Source organism: Panthera uncia (genome assembly GCF_023721935.1).
Source record: "Panthera uncia isolate 11264 chromosome B2 unlocalized genomic scaffold, Puncia_PCG_1.0 HiC_scaffold_24, whole genome shotgun sequence".
Lineage (NCBI taxonomy): Eukaryota > Metazoa > Chordata > Mammalia > Carnivora > Felidae > Panthera > Panthera uncia.
In genome coordinates this window covers 82,352,609-82,371,441 of record NW_026057580.1, presented here as the reverse complement: position 1 = coordinate 82,371,441, position 18,833 = coordinate 82,352,609, and the positions used below count along the sequence as shown (strand labels likewise).

General features: G+C 38.4%; 1 protein-coding gene across 3 annotated transcripts in view; it reads right to left on the bottom strand.

The window, feature by feature from the left end:
- Positions 1-909: 909 nt before the first annotated feature.
- NCOA7 (nuclear receptor coactivator 7) overlaps positions 910-18,833 on the bottom strand; it is a 154,003-nt gene continuing 136,079 nt past the window's right edge. For all 3 annotated transcript variants that reach the window (XM_049654302.1, XM_049654303.1, XM_049654304.1), the window contains 5 exons: positions 17,374-17,499; positions 15,882-16,034; positions 3,886-3,981; positions 3,374-3,447; positions 910-2,999 (listed from right to left, as the gene is read on the bottom strand). In XM_049654302.1, the coding sequence (XP_049510259.1) occupies positions 2,864-2,999; positions 3,374-3,447; positions 3,886-3,981; positions 15,882-16,034; positions 17,374-17,499 (585 nt within the window). In that variant the 3' untranslated portion in view covers positions 910-2,863. The remainder of the gene's footprint in view (positions 3,000-3,373; positions 3,448-3,885; positions 3,982-15,881; positions 16,035-17,373; positions 17,500-18,833) is intronic.

The window sequence follows — 18,833 nt, the reverse complement described above, 5'->3', positions numbered from 1 at the left end:
GAGCAGAGGATGTGATGCTCTGAGGTTAGGGTTTCCTCTGAGAAAAACTGTGTGACCCAATTGGGCAGAAGGAAGTGGTCAGAGGAACTTTTGATATTTGCATAAGGGGTAAGTGTAACTGACCTAGAATTTCTGGAACTCCCTTTGGCTTAGACCTCCTTTTCTTTCTTTGTATGCTTATATTTGTAAAAATAAGTTAGGCATCTTAAAAAGAACATGAATCTTAGCTTCCCTTTCTTGTTTAAGAGACTCTCAATGCCTTCCTCAAAAGCAAAGTGTTCTTTTGTTAGTCTTGTTTCACAAGGCTTTAAAACTTTAAAAGTAAATAAAGAAAAGGACATAAAATAAAGGGCAATAATACGTCTTACACTCATTCAGGATGTCCCTGGTGACTTGTAGCATGGGCATAGATCTAAACCATTTTCAACAGAGCCTAGTGAGACATTAGTTTGCTCCCTTGCACCCTAGTCTTTTGATGTAGATTCATGAACTGAGAAATTGAGAAGCAATGAAAACTGACATCTTCATCTGTAGGACCTAGGGGGCAGAGACAGGATAGCTGGGATCAAAAATATTGATCGGACGGTAAGATCCTTCATTGATATTAGGAAGTATGTCAAGAGAGATGTTAAAAAGAACTATTCGAAGAACAGCTAGAAGGATTAAGAACAGAGAAACTGGTAGGTAGAGCCAAGAGTTATCTCTAGTAACTGTAACAGGGGTTTTCATGAGCTGATGAGAAAGTAAGAGGGTGGCTACTGGGAACAAAAAGGGACTTTCCAAGGCAGCAGTAAAACATGAATACTGGACCTTGTTTAATCTTGCATATTTCATCATCCTCTCACACAAGTAAAACTTCTAGCATCCAATAAATACCTGTTGAATGAATCCTCAGGAAAGAAAATCACACTGGATGCATAAATTCCTTTATTGAAAATATTGGGCTAGCACTGCATTACATATACTCAATATCCATAAATGAAGGGCCACACATTTCTGATTGGACAATACTGTTTTAAATAGAGAACACAGCATCTGGATATGCTCTCACAAGTATAATATCATGGACTAAACTAGGTAGGAGTGAACTATATGCAAAATGACCATTTTGTTCATTAATAGCATATGGTTGCAAATGGCATAAATGGTAAACTTGATCATCATGAGACATTCCTGATATCTCACACCAACACATCATTTAACGAGCAGATTAAGGTTAAACTGTCAATATGTTGTTAATCAAGAGTTCTCAATAGGAGAACCTGGGTGAAAGCACACCAGGGTATATATTTAAGATTTAATAGAATTCATTTCAACTTGCATGGAATGTGAGTAGGGTAAAATAATTGCTGATCTGACAGGAGGCCACTTGGCATTTGTTCTCTTTTGTAAATATTCTAATAAGAGAATAATCTAAATTAGGAAATATTATGCCAGCTTAAGGCTACATTCTAAAGATGGTTTCATTTTTTTAAATGCAGGTATATAAATACTACTTGTTATTTATGTTCCCTTTCAAAGATCACAGGGGGCGTAATTTATGACAGACCACTTCTCAGCTTTGGCTATTATTTAGAAATTTTTTCCATTAGCAGTCTTTGGCTTTCATAAAAGTTTGGCAATCAGTAATATTGTTTAGTTTTTACCAAGGCTTTATTAGCATTTTTAACAAAGAGTATTTTATGATGTGAAAATGGGTTGATGTTAGAAATAGTTTTTACTTTTTATTCCAATTTTTGTATGAATGCATTTCTTTGCATTGCTTTTTCTCAAATGAAAGAGTCTAGAAACCAAAACAATTGGGCTAATTTGACATTTTTCATTTGGTATAAAATATGCAGAAATGAAAACATTCAGTCTCTTTGAAAACAGAGGCCTGTTCATTAATTTAAGAACTTGGGGGAAATTATGCACAAAACACTATGAAAATAAAGTTTTTGTTATTAACACACATGATATTATAAGAAGCAAAACACTTTCTGTTCAAAGCAGGGTTTGTTCTAAGTCTAGATTCAGAAAGGTATCCATTTCTGTAAATATCAATTTACAACTGTGAGAAATGGCTTCTTCTTTACAACAATTATGTTCAGAGTAAGTAAAAATGTATCTTTTTAATGGCTAAATGGAAAGATGGCCTACAACAGTCAAATCAATAAACATTGGTAATGAGTTTTTAAAAATTCAGAATTATGCTGCTTAAGACCTATCACCCTAAACAATCAGGGCAAAAGAAAATTCAATATAAAACTATATAAATCAAATGGGTTTGTTGCCAAAACATAGCACAAAATGTATACATTTCTTTATTTCAAGATTTGACACATTAAAAGAAAAACTGCCAACACATTTTAGACAATATTCTAGAAATAATAAATAAGACAATTAAAAAAATCATATATTCCCTTTAAGTGCTGAGCACTTCCAATTTTTCTAAGTGAAACTAAGCTTTTCCATGGCAAACAATAGTATGCTGTACATTTTGGTAATGAAAATTATGTTGATAAATACACAAGGCATGTATATATTTCCACAGTATCTTTTTTTTTCACAGTTACCAAAAATAAAAATAGCATTCAACTCATACATCTATAAATATTTTGATTCCTCACTGCATGGATTTGAAGGAAGTGGGAGCATAAAGTCTTTCAACAATCCGGACTTCAAAATTCTTTCTTTGTTGTCTGCCCTCCACATGGACCTTTCAGAAACTCTCTGCAATGTGACCATGCTCTGAGATGATGGCAGAAAGAAAGCGTTATGGTGGGATGAAGCAGTCTGGGCTGTGGCTAGGTCTTCCAGCCAGCTTTAGGAGGGCTGATGGAACCCAATCTTTTTAATGTGGTATTTTAAGGCAGTCTGAATTTCACTCGAATGTCCATACCTCGAGGTCTTGAACTATGAAGTCTTCCTTTTTGGAAAGAATATCATTATTGAAAGTGCTGCAGGAGTTGCTTCGTCCATGGTATAAATCAGCATCTAGCCATAAACCAAATCGTCCCCTGAAAAGATCAAAAATACAAAAAAGGTGAAAACATTTCAATCTCACGTGGCATACCTTCTACCCTCCCTCGCCTCATCTTTCCTTTATGCTATAGACAGACAAAACCCTAAACTGCTTGTAAAACAAAGTCTACATTTCCTTTATTTCATTTAAATGACCCATCTTTCCCAAAAGACAAGTGATAGTAGTCCATCATTTAGACACATAAATCATTTCATCTCTGATTCTTAGCATCCTATGTTAGGCCACTGTCCTAATTACTCTAAGCACATGGCCTAGCTAAAATCACCTGACACAAGGTTTTGGTTATCTGGGTCAAAACAGACTCTCACAGGTCAGGTGGTAAATAAATAACAACAACAAAAACCTTACCCTCCACCACCAAGTTCCAAAGAACTTATGTCTCCATTAATAAAGTATGAGTTTTCTCCACTCCACTTAAAGACCTTAGGATAGAAACACAAGACAGAGAACAGACATTTCAATCTGGAGAATCAGTGAAGAGGGAATTATTAGGATAATACCTCTGTAGAGAAGGAAACTGCCCATTAGCAGAGGAAGTTCCTAATTGGCAGATCTTTCCTACACCAGGATGAGAGCTTCAAAGGGGTTATGAGAGGAAAGACCTCTCAAGCACATGTTGGCTCTGACTTGCTATCCCTCCCTGGGTCCCAGAACATGCACAAGAGCAGTTTCCAAGGCCCAATGAGGGGCCCTAAAAGCACTTTGTGTGCTACAACCATGAAAAGCTGACCCAGGCTAGAAAGAGTCCAAATGAGGTTATGGGACAGCTGCTGCTCCCATGATAGTCCCCCACCTCCAACCCCATCCAGACTCCTGACACTGGGACATTGGGAATTTAGGTATTTCTTTCATTTACATACCTTGAAATTGGGGCTAAATGTGTAGAGAAAAGTTTCGCCAGTGCCGTAATAGTGGTCACTGAACTTGAAAGGATGAGTTGCATATGCTCCAAAAATCTGTCAAAAGAAAACAGAAACATTATCTACTTTCAAACCTAAATGTCCCAAAGAGTGGCGTTCTGAAATATTTTAACATAATCCTGCTCTGAGATATCATTAACCCTCTTTCAGCAAAGACCATTACTAAATTTGAGTTCTTAAATAAAAAAGCTCACCCCCAACAAGCAGATAAATAAAATATCCCTAGTTCTAATTGAAACTCAAGTGGCTCAAGGGAAACTTATTTGACAAAGGCCAACGATTATTCCAATTTTAAAGGACTTCCAAAGTCTACTATGGGGTCAAATTTCCTTTAGTGAATATGGATGACATACTGGGAACATTAAACAACAACAAGCACCTTGCACACTGAAATGAGTGGTTGAAAGAACAAAATCATGTGTCTTAAGTGTTTTATAAGTGGATTCAAGGCCAGATATTTACCCAGAAATAATAAATGTTTTCTCTTTTGATTTATAAAAATTAGTTCTCAACATGCTTATTAAAACTGTATCCTTAACATAAGTGATCTAATATCTCTCAGCTGAAATGCCTTTTAAGAAAAAAATAATTCCATAATACAATGGGCTTTAGGGGTGATTTAGATGTATTTGAACCAATAATTTGTCCATTTTTCCTTACTGAGGGTTTGAATAAGCAGGGTTTTCAGGATTATGTGGGCCCACTGTCCCAGCTTCCTATCCTCCTCACATCCTGAGCAGTGCTTGCAAGGGTGAGAGCTGGCAAGAGTGAACATTATATTTTGAAAATGTCCCTAAGTGATTCTGATATACCGTCTACTTCAAAACCCACTTGGGAATCACTGTTTCAAATGGAGGCTATCTTAGCACAATGCACTCTAGTTCCATCCATGTTGTTGCAAATGGCAAGATTTCATTCTTTTTTGATTGCCAAGTAATAATATTCCATTGCATACATATACCACATCTTTTTAAAAAATTTTTAAATGTTTGTTTTTGATAGAGACAGAGCATGAGCGGGGGCGGGGGGGGGGGTGCGACGCACAGAGAGAGAGGGAGACATACAGAATCTGAAGCAGACTCCAGGCTCCAAGCTGTGAGCACAGAGCCTGATGCGAGGCTCGAACTCACAAATGGTGAGATTATGACCTGAGTCAAAGTCCGATGCTTAACTGACTGAGCCACCCAGGGGCCCACAGACCACATCTTCTTTATCCATTTATCAGTCGATGGAGATTTGGGCTCTTTCTGTAATTTGGCTATTGTTGATAATGTTGCCATAAATATTGGGGTACATATGTGCCCCTTCAAATCAGCACTTTTATATCCTTTGGATAAATACCTAGTAGAGTAATTGCTGGGTAGTTCTACTTTTAGTTTTTTGAGGAATCTCCATACTGTTTTCCAAAGTGGCTGCACCAGTTTGCATTCCCACCAACGGTGGCATAGTGCTCCCCTTTCTCTGCATCCTCACCAATATCTGTTGTTTCCTGAGTTGCTAATTTGAGCCATTCTGAAAGGTGTGAGGTGATATCTCACTGTGGTTTTGATCTGTATTTCTCTGATGATGAATGATGTTTAGCATCTTTTCATGTGTCTGTTAGCCATCTGGATGTCTTCTTTGGAAAAGTGTCCATTCATGTCTTCTGCCTGTTTCCTCACTGGATTATTTGCTTTTTGGGTGTTGAGTTTGGTAAGTTCTTTATAGATTTTGGATATTAACCCTGTATCTGATATGTCATTTGCAAGTATCTTCTCCCATTCCTCTGGTTGTCTTTTAGTTTTGTTGATTGTTTCCTTCACTGTGCAGAAACTTTTTATCTTGATGAGATAAACAGTTCATTTTTGCTTTTATTTCCATTGCCTCCAGAGGCATGCCCAGTAAAAAGCTGCTGCAGCCAAGGTCAAAGAGGTTGCTGCCCATTTTTTCCTCTAGTTTTTTCATGGTTTCCTGTCTCACACATAGATCTTTCACCCATTTTGAGCTTATTTTTGTGTATGGTTTAAGGAAGTGGTCCAGTTTCATTCTTCTGCACGTTACTGTCATTTTCCCAGCATTTGCTGAAGAAACTGTCTTTTTTTCCATTGGATACTCTTTCCTGCTTTGTCAAAGATTAGTCAGCGATACATTTGTGGGTCCATTTCGGTTCTCTATTCTATTCCACTGATCTGTGTGTCTGTTTTTGTGCCAATACCATATTGTCTTGATGATTACAGCTTTATAATACAGCCTGAAGTACGGAATTGTGATGCCTCCAGGTCTGGTTTTCTTTTCCAACATTACTTTGGCTATTTGGGGTCTTTTCTGGTTCCATAAAAATTTTAGGATTGTTTGTTCTAGCTCTGTGAAGAATGCTAAGTGAAATCAATCAGAGAAAGACAAATATCATAGGATTTCACTCATTAAATTTAAAACAAATTTAAGAAACAAAACAGATGAACATAGAGGAAGGGAAGGAAAAATAAGATAAAAACAGAGAGGGACGCCAACCTAAGAGACTCTTAAATATAGAGAACAAACTGAGGGTTTCTGGAGGGGAACTGGGAGGGGGAATGTGCTAAATGGGTGATGGCCATTAAGGAGGGCACTCTGTAAGTGATGAATCACTAGGTTTTACTCCTAATACCAATACTACATTGTATGTGAAGTAACTTGAAGTTAAATAAGTAAATTAAAAAAAAAACAATAAATGGGGGTTATCTGAAAAATGTCTTATAACTTTTCAAAATTATTATAATTGGATTACAGTCATTGTGAAATCTCTTCTTTACCAATTACACGTAGTTCCTGGCAACCTGAAATACTAAAAATTAGACAGGGTAGAAGTCTAGAAACTCTTTCTAACCAATGTTCTTCATACTCCCTACTACCAAACCTTTCCCTAGAGCTGCTAAGAACAAACAAAACAGTAACAAATACATCAAAAATCCATTTCCTTTCTTCTGGTGATATTTCAGTAAAAGAACTAAAGTATAGCTGTGATAGGCATCTTTTTTTAAAAGCATGGGCTTAAAATAGGACAAGAAGGGCAATGGCCAGAAGTGGAAGAAAGTTATTCCTTTTCTGATCAATGAATAGGAAAAGCCACCTTACCCACTCACCTTCTCAGGATTCTAATTATATTTTTTCTTAGCTAACATTTCTTAGCAATCATGGAAACCTTAAGGACTAGAGATTGGATGATACTAAGGAATTACTGTTTTGTTAGGTATATAGCATTGTGGCTATATAAGAAAATGTCTATTTTCTTTTTTCTATTAATTTATTTAGAAAGGAATTGTATTAATATGTATATAATGATATTGTTGGGTCTAAACCATTAAAAATGTAATACATTTGGCAATAATGGAACAAAGGAATCCTTGGGGAAAAAATTAAGACAACCAAAAGTGGAAAAAAAACCCAAACAAGGTTAATATAACAAAATTTATAAATGTATATTTGCTCTCCTTTCTTCTCTCAGCTTTAAAAAAAAAAATTTTTTTTTTAACATTTATTTATTATTGAGAGACAGAGAGAGAGCATGAGCCGGGGAAGGGCCGAGAGATGGGGAGACACAGAATCCAAAGCAGAGTCTAGGCTCTGAGCTGTCGGCACAGAGCCCAACGTGGGGCTTGAACTCACAAACTGTGAGATAATGACCTGAGCCGAAGTCGGACGCCTAACCGATGGAGCCACCCAGGCGCCCCCTCTCAGCTTCTTTAGTAGGAAAATTTATATAAAGTAATAATCATAACAATTTATTTTTGGGTTTTTAATATATATCAATGTAATATATATAACAAAATTACCACAAAAACTGAGAAATTTAATTGAGCAATAAGGGAGTAACATTTCTGCACCTCACTGGAATTAAGCTAGTATAAATCAGACTTTATCAATTGCCTGATGATCGCTCTATTTTCCACAATGCCTTATGGCGTATATTTCTCCACAGTCTAATTTGACTAAAACTGAGCCCCTTTGCAGGGGTTTCTTTGGCCAGTTTATGAAATTTACCCTGACTCCAGGAAGGCCCTCATTAGTGGTCTCTTTTCCTGGTTCTCTCTGGTAGACTAGATGGTCTTCAGTTTGGCTTGTTGTCTTCATGCAGATGCCAACCTCCTCTTAATTGTCTACCACCAAATTTTTCATCATTTTCTAGAGTATCCTTTGACTTGAACTTCTCCATACTCTTCTAAATAAAGTCAGTTCCTTTGGGAAAGCTTCAAAATCTGTGTACCCTCCATCCTTTCTTTTTACATATTCATAAAGAGTTAAAAATTTGTATTGAGATTAAGTTGATAATGTAATATTACGTGAGCTTCAGATGTACATTATAATTTGACATCTGTATTCATTACAAAGTGACCATCTCCATAGATCCAGTTACCACCCATCAACCATACTTTTGACCCCTTCTTTCCACTTTGCATACAACCTACTGCCCTTTCCCTTTAACCATCAATCTGTTGTGTCTAAGTTTTTGTTTTTATTTATTTTTTTGTAGTTTTAGACTCCACGTGAGTGAAATCATACTGTTTCTTTTTCCTGACTTATTTCATTTAACATAATACCCTCAGGATCCATCCATGTTGTCACAAATGACAAGATTTCAATCAATTTTATGGTTTAGTAGTATTCCAGTATGCATATCCACCCATGTGTATATATGCCACATCTTCTTTATCCATGCATTCATAGATAGACATTTAGGTTGTTTCCATATCTTAGCTACTGTAAATAGTGCTGCTATGAACACTGGGATGCATATATTTTTTTGAATTAATGTTTTTATTTTCTTTGAGTAAATACCCAGTAGAGGAATAGCTGGATAGCATGGTAATTCTACTCTTAACATTTTGAAGGATCTCCATACTGTTTTTCATAGTGGCTGCACCAATTTACATTCTTACCAACAGTGTGTGAGGGTTCCCTTTTCTCCACATCCCCACCAACACTTGTTATTTCTTGTGTTTTTGATGTAACCATCCCAGCCAGTGTGAGATGATATCTCATTGTAGTTTTGATTTTCATTTGCTTAATAATTAATGATGTTGGAACATCTTTTCATGGGCCTGTTGGCCATTTGTAACTCTTCATTAGAAAAATGTCTGTGCAGATCCTCCACCCATTTTTTAACCAATTGTTTGATTTTTTTTTGGTAAAGTCATATGGGTTCTTTATATATTTTGGATATTAATCCTGTGTTAGATATATGATTTGCAAATATCTTCTCCCATTTAGTAGGTTCCCTATCCTTTGCAGTGCAGAAGCTTTTCAGTTCAATGTCCCATTTGTTTACTTTAGCTTTTGTTTCCTTGGTCTTTGGATTAAGATTCACAAAAACATCACTAAAATAGATGTCACAGAGTTTACCTACTATGTTTTCTTCCATGAAACTTATGGTTTCAGTTATCGTGTCCAAAACTTTAATCCATTTTGAATTAATTTTTGTACATGATGTAAGTCAGTGGTCCAATTTCATTCTTTTGCATGTGGCTGTCTAGTTTTCCCGGCATCATTTACGGAAAACATTGTCATTTCTCCGCTGTATGTTCTAAGCCCCTTTGTCATAAATCATCCATATATGTGCGGATATATGTTGCATTGATCTGTGTGTCTGTTTTTATGCTAATGCCATACTGTTTTAACTACTAAAGCTTTGTAATATAGTTTGAGTCAGGGAGTGTAATACTTCCAGTTTTGTTCTACTTCCTCAAGATCGCTTTGGCTATTTGGCATCTTTTGTAGTTTCATACAATTTTTTTTAAATTATTTTTTCTAGTTCTGTGAAAAATACCACTGGAATTTTGACAGGGATTGCATTGAATCTGTATAAACTCTGGGAAGTATGGACATTTTAACACTATTGATTCTTTGAACTCATATTTTCCATTTGTGTCTTATTCAATTTCCTTCACCAGAGTCTTATGGTTCTCTGTGGACAGGTCTTTCGCCTCCTTGGTTAAATTTATTCTTAGTTATTTTACTGTTTTTGATACAATTGTAAAAAGGACTGTTTTCTTAATTTTTCTGATAATTCATTATTAGTGCATAGAAATGCCATTGAGGGGCGCCTGGGTGGCTCAGTCGGTTAAGCGGCCGACTTCGGCTCAGGTCATGATCTCGCGGTCCGTGAGTTCGAGCCCTGTGTCCAGCTCTGTGCGGACAGCTCGGAGCCTGGAGCCTGTTTCAGATTCTGTGTCTCCCTCTCTCTGACCCTCCTCCGTTCATGCTCTGTCTCTCTCTGTCTCAAAAATAAATAAACGTTAAAAAAAAATTAAAAAAAAAAAAGAAATGCCATTGATTTCTGTAGATTGATTTTGTATCCTGGAACTTTACTGAATTATTAGCAGTTCTAACAGGTTTTTGGTGGAGTCTTCAGAGTTTTCTATATAAAGTATCATATCATCAGCAAATAGTGACTGTTTTACTTCTTCCTTTCCAATTTGGATGCCTTTTATTTCTTTTTCTTGTCTAAGTGCTCTGGCCAGGAATTCCAATAATATGTTCAATAAAAGTGGAGAGAGTGGGCATCCTTGTCTGTGACCTTAGAGGAAAAGCTTTCAGCTTTTCACCAGTGAGTATGTTAGCTGTGGATTTGTTATATGGACTTTATTATGTTGAGGTGCATTCCCTCTACACTTATTTTGTTGAGAGTATCATAAATGGATGTTGAATTTTATCAAATGCTTTTTCTGTACCTATTCAGATGATCATTATGAAATTTAACTTACACTTTGTTAATGTGGCATATCACATTGATTGATTTGCAAATATTGAACCATCCTTGCATGCCTGGAATAAATCCCATTTGATCATGGTGTATAAGTTTTTTAATGTATTGTTGAATTTGGTTTGCTACCATTTTTTTTGAGGATTTTTACATCTATGTTCATTAATGATAATGGCCTGTAATTTTCTTTTTTTTCTCTTTTGTCTGGTATTGGGTATCAGGCTAATGCTGGCCTCATAAAACGAGTTTGGAATTGAAACCAACATTGTACTATATGTTAACTAATTAGAATTTAAGAATAAAAAATATAAAATAACAGAAATATAAAATATTTAAAAAATGAACTAAAATATAAAATATAATGTAAAATAAAAATAAAATAATTGAGTTTGGAAGTGTTACATCCTCTTCAATTTTTTGGAAGAGTTTGAGAAGAATACATATTAAATCTGCTTTGAATGTCTGATAAAATTTACCAGTGCAGCCATCTGGTCCTGGACTTTTGTTTGTTGGGAAGTTTTTGATTACTGATTCAATCTCCTTACTAATAATCAGTCTGTTTAGATTTTCTATTTCTTCATGATTCAGTCTTGGAAGATTGTATGTTTCCAAGAACTTGTCCATTTCTTCTAGGGTGTTCAATTTCCTGGTATATAACTGTTCATAGTAGTCTCTTATAATTCTTTATATTTCTGTGATATCAGTTGTTAACTTCTCTTTCGTTTCTGATTTTATTTGGGCCCTCTTTTTTTCTGGTGAATCTAGCTAAAAGTTTGCCAAATTTGTTTTATCTTTGCAAAGAACCAGTTCCTAGTTTCACTGATCTTTTCTATTTCTTATGAAAAAAAATTTTTATTTCATTTATTTCCTCTCTGATCTTTATTGTTTCATTCCTTCTACTAATTTTGGGCTTGTTCTTTTTTCCCCCCACTAGTTTTTTTAGGTGTAAAGTTAGATTACTTGAGATTTTTCTTGTTTCTTCAGACAGGTCTATATTGCCATGTACCTTCTCTTTTAGAATTGCTTTTGCTGCATCTCGTAGATTCTGGTATGTGGTATTTCTGTTTTCATTTTTCTCTATGTATGTTTAAAATTTCTTCTTTCATTTTTTTCAATGGCCTATTGGTAATTCAGTAATTGATTTTTAGTTTCATACCACTGTGTACAGAGAAGATGCTTGATATAATTTTAGTATTACTGAATTTACTGAGACTTGTTTTGTGGCCTAACATGTGATCTTTCCTAGAGAATGTTCTATGTACACGAGTAGAATGTGTATTCTGCTGGTTTTGGATGGGATGTTCTGTATATATCTATTCAAAGTTCATCTGGTTTAATGTGTCATTTAAGGTCAGTGTTTTCTTATTGATTTTCTCTCTCTCTCTCTCTCTCTCTCTCTCCACACACACACACACACACACACACACACACACACACACACACTACTGAGTTTGTTATCTTTACTTTTTTGTCTTTTAACCTCATACCTGCTTTTGTAAGTACTGCCAGGTCTGGAGGAGGCCAGAGGTAGGCTGCTTTTCACACCTGGTGGGGCAAGGGCTGAGGGGATCTCTGCCATGGACAGGGGCCAGGCCAGGGCAAGTTTGCCCACTGTGTCTAGCAGGACAGTGATTGTGGCAGATAAGCACAGGCTGGGGTGGCCATGTGCAAGGGATCTGACGAGGGCCACAGTGGACAAGTGGATGAGTGCAGGGCTGGAGAGAGTCTGTGGTGGATGAGCACAGGGCTAGAGCTAGCCTAAGTGCCTGGTGTGGCAGGGTAGAGGCCGAGCTGGATGAGCACTGGGCCAGCCTGGTGGGGTGGGGTTACAGGGGAACACAGGGTAAGCCTGTAGCACTAGCAAGGGAAAATGACAGCACCAAAAACACCACCCACCAGCACTAGGGTAGCAAGGAAGTAGTGTAAAAAAATGGCACCCTCCAGTGCCTGTATCCACAGAGAGATCTCCATCAGACTCCTGCCCCGCTGGTATACTTTCTAAAACTAGTCAACAGATCTTCCTCACATGTGGTCCAGGTGCTTCTCAAGCTACTGCCTCTGTGTTGAGACTCAAAGCAAATGAGTCCATGTGTGGCCCCTCAATGATGGAATTTTCCTTTCCTACAGCCCTTGTGCTCTCCTGAAAATTAGCCTCAGGTTTTCAAAGACAGTTATTTTGGGGGTCTGCCTCTCTGGTGCAGGTCCCATGGGCTAGTGTGTCTAATGTGGGACCTGAACCCCTAGATTCTCAGAGAGGAGCTGCATGTTTTGGGATCTCTCTCCCTCTTGTGGGTCGCTAGGGGGGTTCCTGTCAAGACTGCTTTTCTGCCCCTTCTACCCATCTTGATGTGGCTTCTTTTTGTCTTTTTTTTTTTTTTTTCTGTCCTGTGTTATAGAAGATCTGTTCTGCTAGTGTTCAGATCTTTTTCAGAGAGAACTATTCTACAATTCTAACTTGGGTGTGTCCATCGGAGGAGGTTAGCAGAACTCTGTGTCTTATGATCCACCTTTTCTCCTAGAGCTAGGAGCCAGGGGTTCTGGTGGGCGAAGCAGCAGCCACTGGTCTTGGCTTGCCTCAGCTGGCATGGAATGTCTGCTCTAAGAGCTGAGGCAAGGGCTTTATACTCCTATTTTCTCCTATGCCTAAGGTAGAGCATCTCCCCTATGAATAGAGGTTGGGTAGAAGAAAAGAATCCTCTACCTCTAAGCCATACTTGCCTGGAATTTAGCCTCTGAAACACCGATCTTGGGTAGGTTATAAGAAGTGCTGGGGACCTGCCCCTAGAAAGTATATCATAGCCCTTGCATGGGAGCTGGGGGAAGTGGGAACCCCATCTTCTTGTCCACACAGGAGCTTCCATCAGTCTGAACTGAGGGCTGCAGGGAAGGAAGCAGGTTGTGCTTCAAATGCCACAGAATCTCACTAGTACTAGTGATTTATTAGATTTTCTTAAATAAATGTTTCTTCACTTGCTGTATGCCCTTAGGACAATTTTCAGAGACTTTAAGTGATTATTGTTTTTATAATTTCTACCAGTTATGGCTGTTTCACTGACGGATTCTGCAGAGCTCCTTACTGCTACCATTCTGCATATGTAATTCTTTTATATTAGAATTTTCCATAATTCATTCCCAGACAGATTTACAGGTGTTGTTCTATCATGTCCTCAAACACAGCAAAGCCACATTCTTGCCTTGGGGGTGAATGGGGTGTGGAAAGCAGAGTTGGTATCCAGGTGTTTTCAAACACAAGCGCCTCCAGGGTACCAGATTCAGTAAGACTACATCTCCTGATGAATAGAGGAGCCTTCAGGTACAGGCCTCCTTTACATGCCTGCTGACAGGAAGCTTGGTGGAATTGTGCGGCACATCTGCTCTGTGTTGCCAACACCTTCCCCAACAAATGTGGTATCTTTTGGTAAACTAGTACGAGAACTAATCTATACTTATGGTGAGGGTTTGTGTGTGGTCTAAAGCCATCTAGCCATGTCTCATCTAAAACATAGCATCCAACATCTCAAACATTTCACTGAATCCCGAGTAATTCCATTTTACACGTACTTCGTTGTTATTACTTTTTAAATTTTTTAAAGTTTATTTATTGAGAGAGAGAGAGAGAGAGAGATTACACAAGCAGGGGAGAGGCACAGAGAGGCAGAGAGAGAGAGAGAGAGAGAGAGAGAGAGAGAGAGAGAATCCCAAGCAGGCTCTGCACCACCAGCACAGAGCCTTACATGGGGCTCTAACCCACAAACCACAAGGTCATGACCTGAGCTAAAGTCTGACACTTAATGGACTGAGCCACCCAGGTGCCCCAACCTTTGTTATTATTTTAATTTTTTACCTTGACTGTACCCAGCTGGATCATGATTAAATAAAGTGTCATCAATCAAGAAATAATAACAGTAACCGTGATAATAAACTTCTCCCCATACTTCTTTATCTATAGTAACACAGCAATAAAGTCCCAGAAAAGATCACAGTTGAGAAAGACAGTGCCTTCAGTACTCCCATGTCTCCACTAATTTCTCCTAAGACAAATTATGATAGCAAAGATCTATTCCCCTAAAATGATGCCAATTATATAGCTTCACAGCAAGCTCCCCAGGGCTTAATAGTGCCCCATATGTAACAGGCACTCATACATTTTCTGAACATATGAATAAATGAAAGACTGTTGAATAAAACCTGCTTCCATGACAGAAAGAGAAAAGAATGACATCTATATCTTACAAATGTAAAGGAATTTCATCTTGATATAACACAGACCAGACCAAAGTGAATAAATAGCAGATGATACGTCTTCCTTTTGTGGAGCAAATGCCTGACTAAGTAGTATATGAAAGAAACCTATAAACATTCCACTCATACTCCAAGCTGACTGACAGAAGCACTAGTGAAGGCACATGGGGGTAATACCTAGAATTCTCCTCTGCCTCCAAGACCCACTACAGCACAGGTGAAAGGGCAATGAGCAATGGTACAGAGCATTCTTTGCTATTTCATAACAATCGGGCCCCTCAGGTCGAACACACCCTGGCTCTGAATGGCTCTCCGTCTCAGCAACCGTGCCAGCACGTTTGTGGGTACTACCTCAGCTCCTGGAAAGAGTTCTGATATGGCACAAGAGCTTTCTGTAACTATCTCCCTTTCCAGACTTGACTTTTCTCCAACTTTTCAGGCTTTAGGTTGTGGAATATCAACATTGCTTCCTACTGTATGGTGAGCACAGGAAAAAAAAAATTCTGTAGAATATGACTGTATTTGGAGATATGCTTCATTTTCCTTTTTGAGATGCATTCTGAAGTATGTAGGGGTGAAATGACATAATAATTGGGATGTACTTCAAAATACTTCAGCGAAGATAAACCAACAAAGAAAGACAGATGAAGCATATGGGGCAGAATCATGCTAAGTGTAAATCTGGCTGATGGGGAATTCTTGTACTGGTCTCTCTCCTGTTGTGTAAGTTTGAAAATCTTCATCAAAACAAATGTTTTCTATGAGGGCTGCCTAGGTAGCTCAGTTGGTTGGGCATCTGGCTCTTGAATTTGGCTCAGGTCATGACCTCAAAGTTCATGAGTTTGAGCCTCACTGGCAGTGCAGAGCCTGCTTAAGATTCTCTCTCTCTCTGCCCTTCCCTCTCTCTCTGTCCCTTCCCCCCTCTCTCAAAATAAATAAATTATTTTTGTTTTTCTATGACAGGAACAAGCCTCACCTGATTATCCATATCTTTGATGACCAACAGGACAGGACTGTCTAGTGATGCTGACTTCCGATAAAGAGTTTTCAAACTGGTCCCATGCTCTAATGTGCTATATGCAAGTCTCCATGGATACCCTTGTACCCTTGCTGGAAGGCGTCGGGCCAGCTGCAAATCCAAAGAAGGAGATGTAAATATACAGTTTTCCCACAAATCCCTCATAAGCTTATAGCACAAAGCAAGAACCTGAGGCTCAAACTCAAAATCACACTTACTCACATGTTGTTCCTCTTTACTCTGGCAAATATTTGTCACTATAAACCAAGAAAGAGAAGCGAGAATCACTGCTTGATGGTGTTGACCTTGGTAGGGATGCCAGCCAGAGCACACATTCCCTTTCAGGGCCATGAATGAGGGGTCACTATGCAACTATGCATTTGAAGATACAGCGCCCAGCTTGATATGAATTAGACACAAGCTCTCCCTTTTACACTTCAACCTGACCTTCAGCAAACAGTTCATGGTTCTCTGATGGTTCTTTCTAAATGCTCATAGGCTCAGAACTACTACTGATATTGGCAGCTTCTCACAGAAGTGAGAACAAGAAAACATAGGTGTTTTATGCTAGTAGTCAAATAAATGCAGTCTGTCCTCATCTTGCTTGTATCTTTCACCTACATTAACATTTAGCTTAAACTGGGCTGCCATAAATACCAATAATGCATATCTCTTCAAAACTACTGACAAAGGAGGCTATGAAGTAAGGAAGTTTTCAGAATGCTTAACATCAGTTCTAATATCAGCATGAACTCCATCTCCATAACTGCTTGCTCAAGTCTCCTGGCTTTCCTGAGCCTTCATAGGCTCATCTGCAAATTGAGAGATTGAACTCGATTCTTTAATGTCTCTGAAATGCAGATTTCTGAGTTGGCTAGTGGGAGAAATGCAAGAGATTCCTTACTCAAGTTCAAACGCAGCACATGATAGTATTTCATAAGAATTGAAGAGACTTTCAGAAAAGATAGTGAACAAGGAAAATTAAGGAAAAAAAGGAAAATTACTCCTAGTGGTAGGTAGTTTTCATAAAGCTAGGGAAGTGTATTTGCTATATGACTTTAACTGAACCCAAAAAGTTGAAAAACCATTAGAACTCTGCAGTAATCGCCAGGATAAATTTAAATCCTCTTGTGAGTGTTAGGAATATGCACAGGACTGTGGTAGGACAATTTTAAAACTGTTTTGAAGACATGAAGTGGCTTTTCATTCAGGTTTAGGAGATGGATGTAGTTTCTGGCCAAGTCTCCAGACTCCCACGAAGGTGACCCGGAGTGCTAACGTAACCTTCTGAAGCGGAGAAAGGACACGGACATTGGTTGGGCTGCTGGTGTTCTTTCTTTAAAACCTGGCCCTTCCTTCACCCCCAGTGAGAGGAGCAAATGCAGTCAGGGATGGAAAATGCCTTTTTCAGGCCTGGAAGCCCCGCCCTATGTCCCAGGGGAGCGCCCACCTGCTCGATGTGCATGTTCTCTAGGAGTGAGCTATGGGGCTGCAGGACTGGTAGGGCCACTTCATCGTCCTCTTCATAGTAGCTGCAGGTGCTCTTCCTGCGCTTTGCCTCCTCAACGGTGATGATCTGAAACGGAGAAGACAAAGCCCCCAAAACCTGATATGCTTGCTTTTCCGCCGCCTGCTAAAAACGGCCTCAGGTACACGGTTGCCCAGAACAGGTGGAGTTTTAGCAGTAAGACGTAAACTGAACCAGGACTCTGGGAAAAGGGCTAATTTCAACTTCAATTTCTGAACAAATGCAGAATTTAACACAGTTCAGCTGAGGTACTTAATACGTACAAATTAAAGTCATAGGGTTTCCACCTTTACTACGGCTGCCAAGTGCTCATTGAGGGTGCATCATTATGCATAACTCTACAGGTGACATACCCTGCATCTAAATTTGAATTGTTAAGGGACAAATCAAGAATCATTCTGTAAGTCTTCTATAAACAGGATAATTGGTAAGTAAGATTAGTTTTTTTTTTAATTTTTTTTAAATTTATTTTTGAGACAGAGAGAGACAGAGCATGAGCAGGGGAGGGGCAGAGAGAGAGGGAGACACAGAATCTAAAGCAGGCTCCAGGCTCTGAGCTGTCAGCACAGAGCCCAATTCCGGGCTCAAACCCACAAACTGTGAGATCATGACCTGAGCTGAAGTCGGACACTTAACCGACTGAGCCACCCAAGCGACCAGATAAGGATAGTTTTTAAATCAAGACTCCTACGAATGTTTTCTCTTAAGGCTATGGCACATAGCAACAAACGCTGAAGAAATAACAAATGGTAACATCCACTAGAAGCAACAATACAAAGAGACACAAAGCTAAATTTAGTCTAAATTATAATTAGGTTACAATTCTTTATGTATGATTTAGAAACTATCAAAATATTTTTTCCTTGAAAACTGAGAAACATGATTTTATACACATTTATTATTTCACTGTAACTTGCTTATGAACAACCAAAGTCCATTTCAATTAAAAATCTTTTTTGGGGGGGGGCGGGGGGGGGTGCCTGGGTGGCTCAGTCTGTTAAGCATCTGACTCTTGATTTTGGCTCAGGTCATGATCTCAGGGGCTCCTGTGCTGACTGACAGGGCAGAGCCTGCTTGGGATTCTCTCTCTCTGCTCCCTCCCCTCCTTGCGCTTGCGGTCTCTCTCTCTTTCTCTCTCAAAATAAACTTAAAAAAATTTTTTTAATCTATGTTTTGCCCCTCCTGGATAAATCACTAAATTATTTTGAAATTGAATGATACAGATAAGGGTGATTAGCTCAGCAGAATACCTGGGTACTAAATTTAGTCACTTTTGCATCATAGAGAAACAACATTTAAGTTACATTTAGTCAAAGTTGTCAGATAATGCACTACTCCATTTCCAATATGCACAGTGATAGTTACCTGCCACTATCTGAACT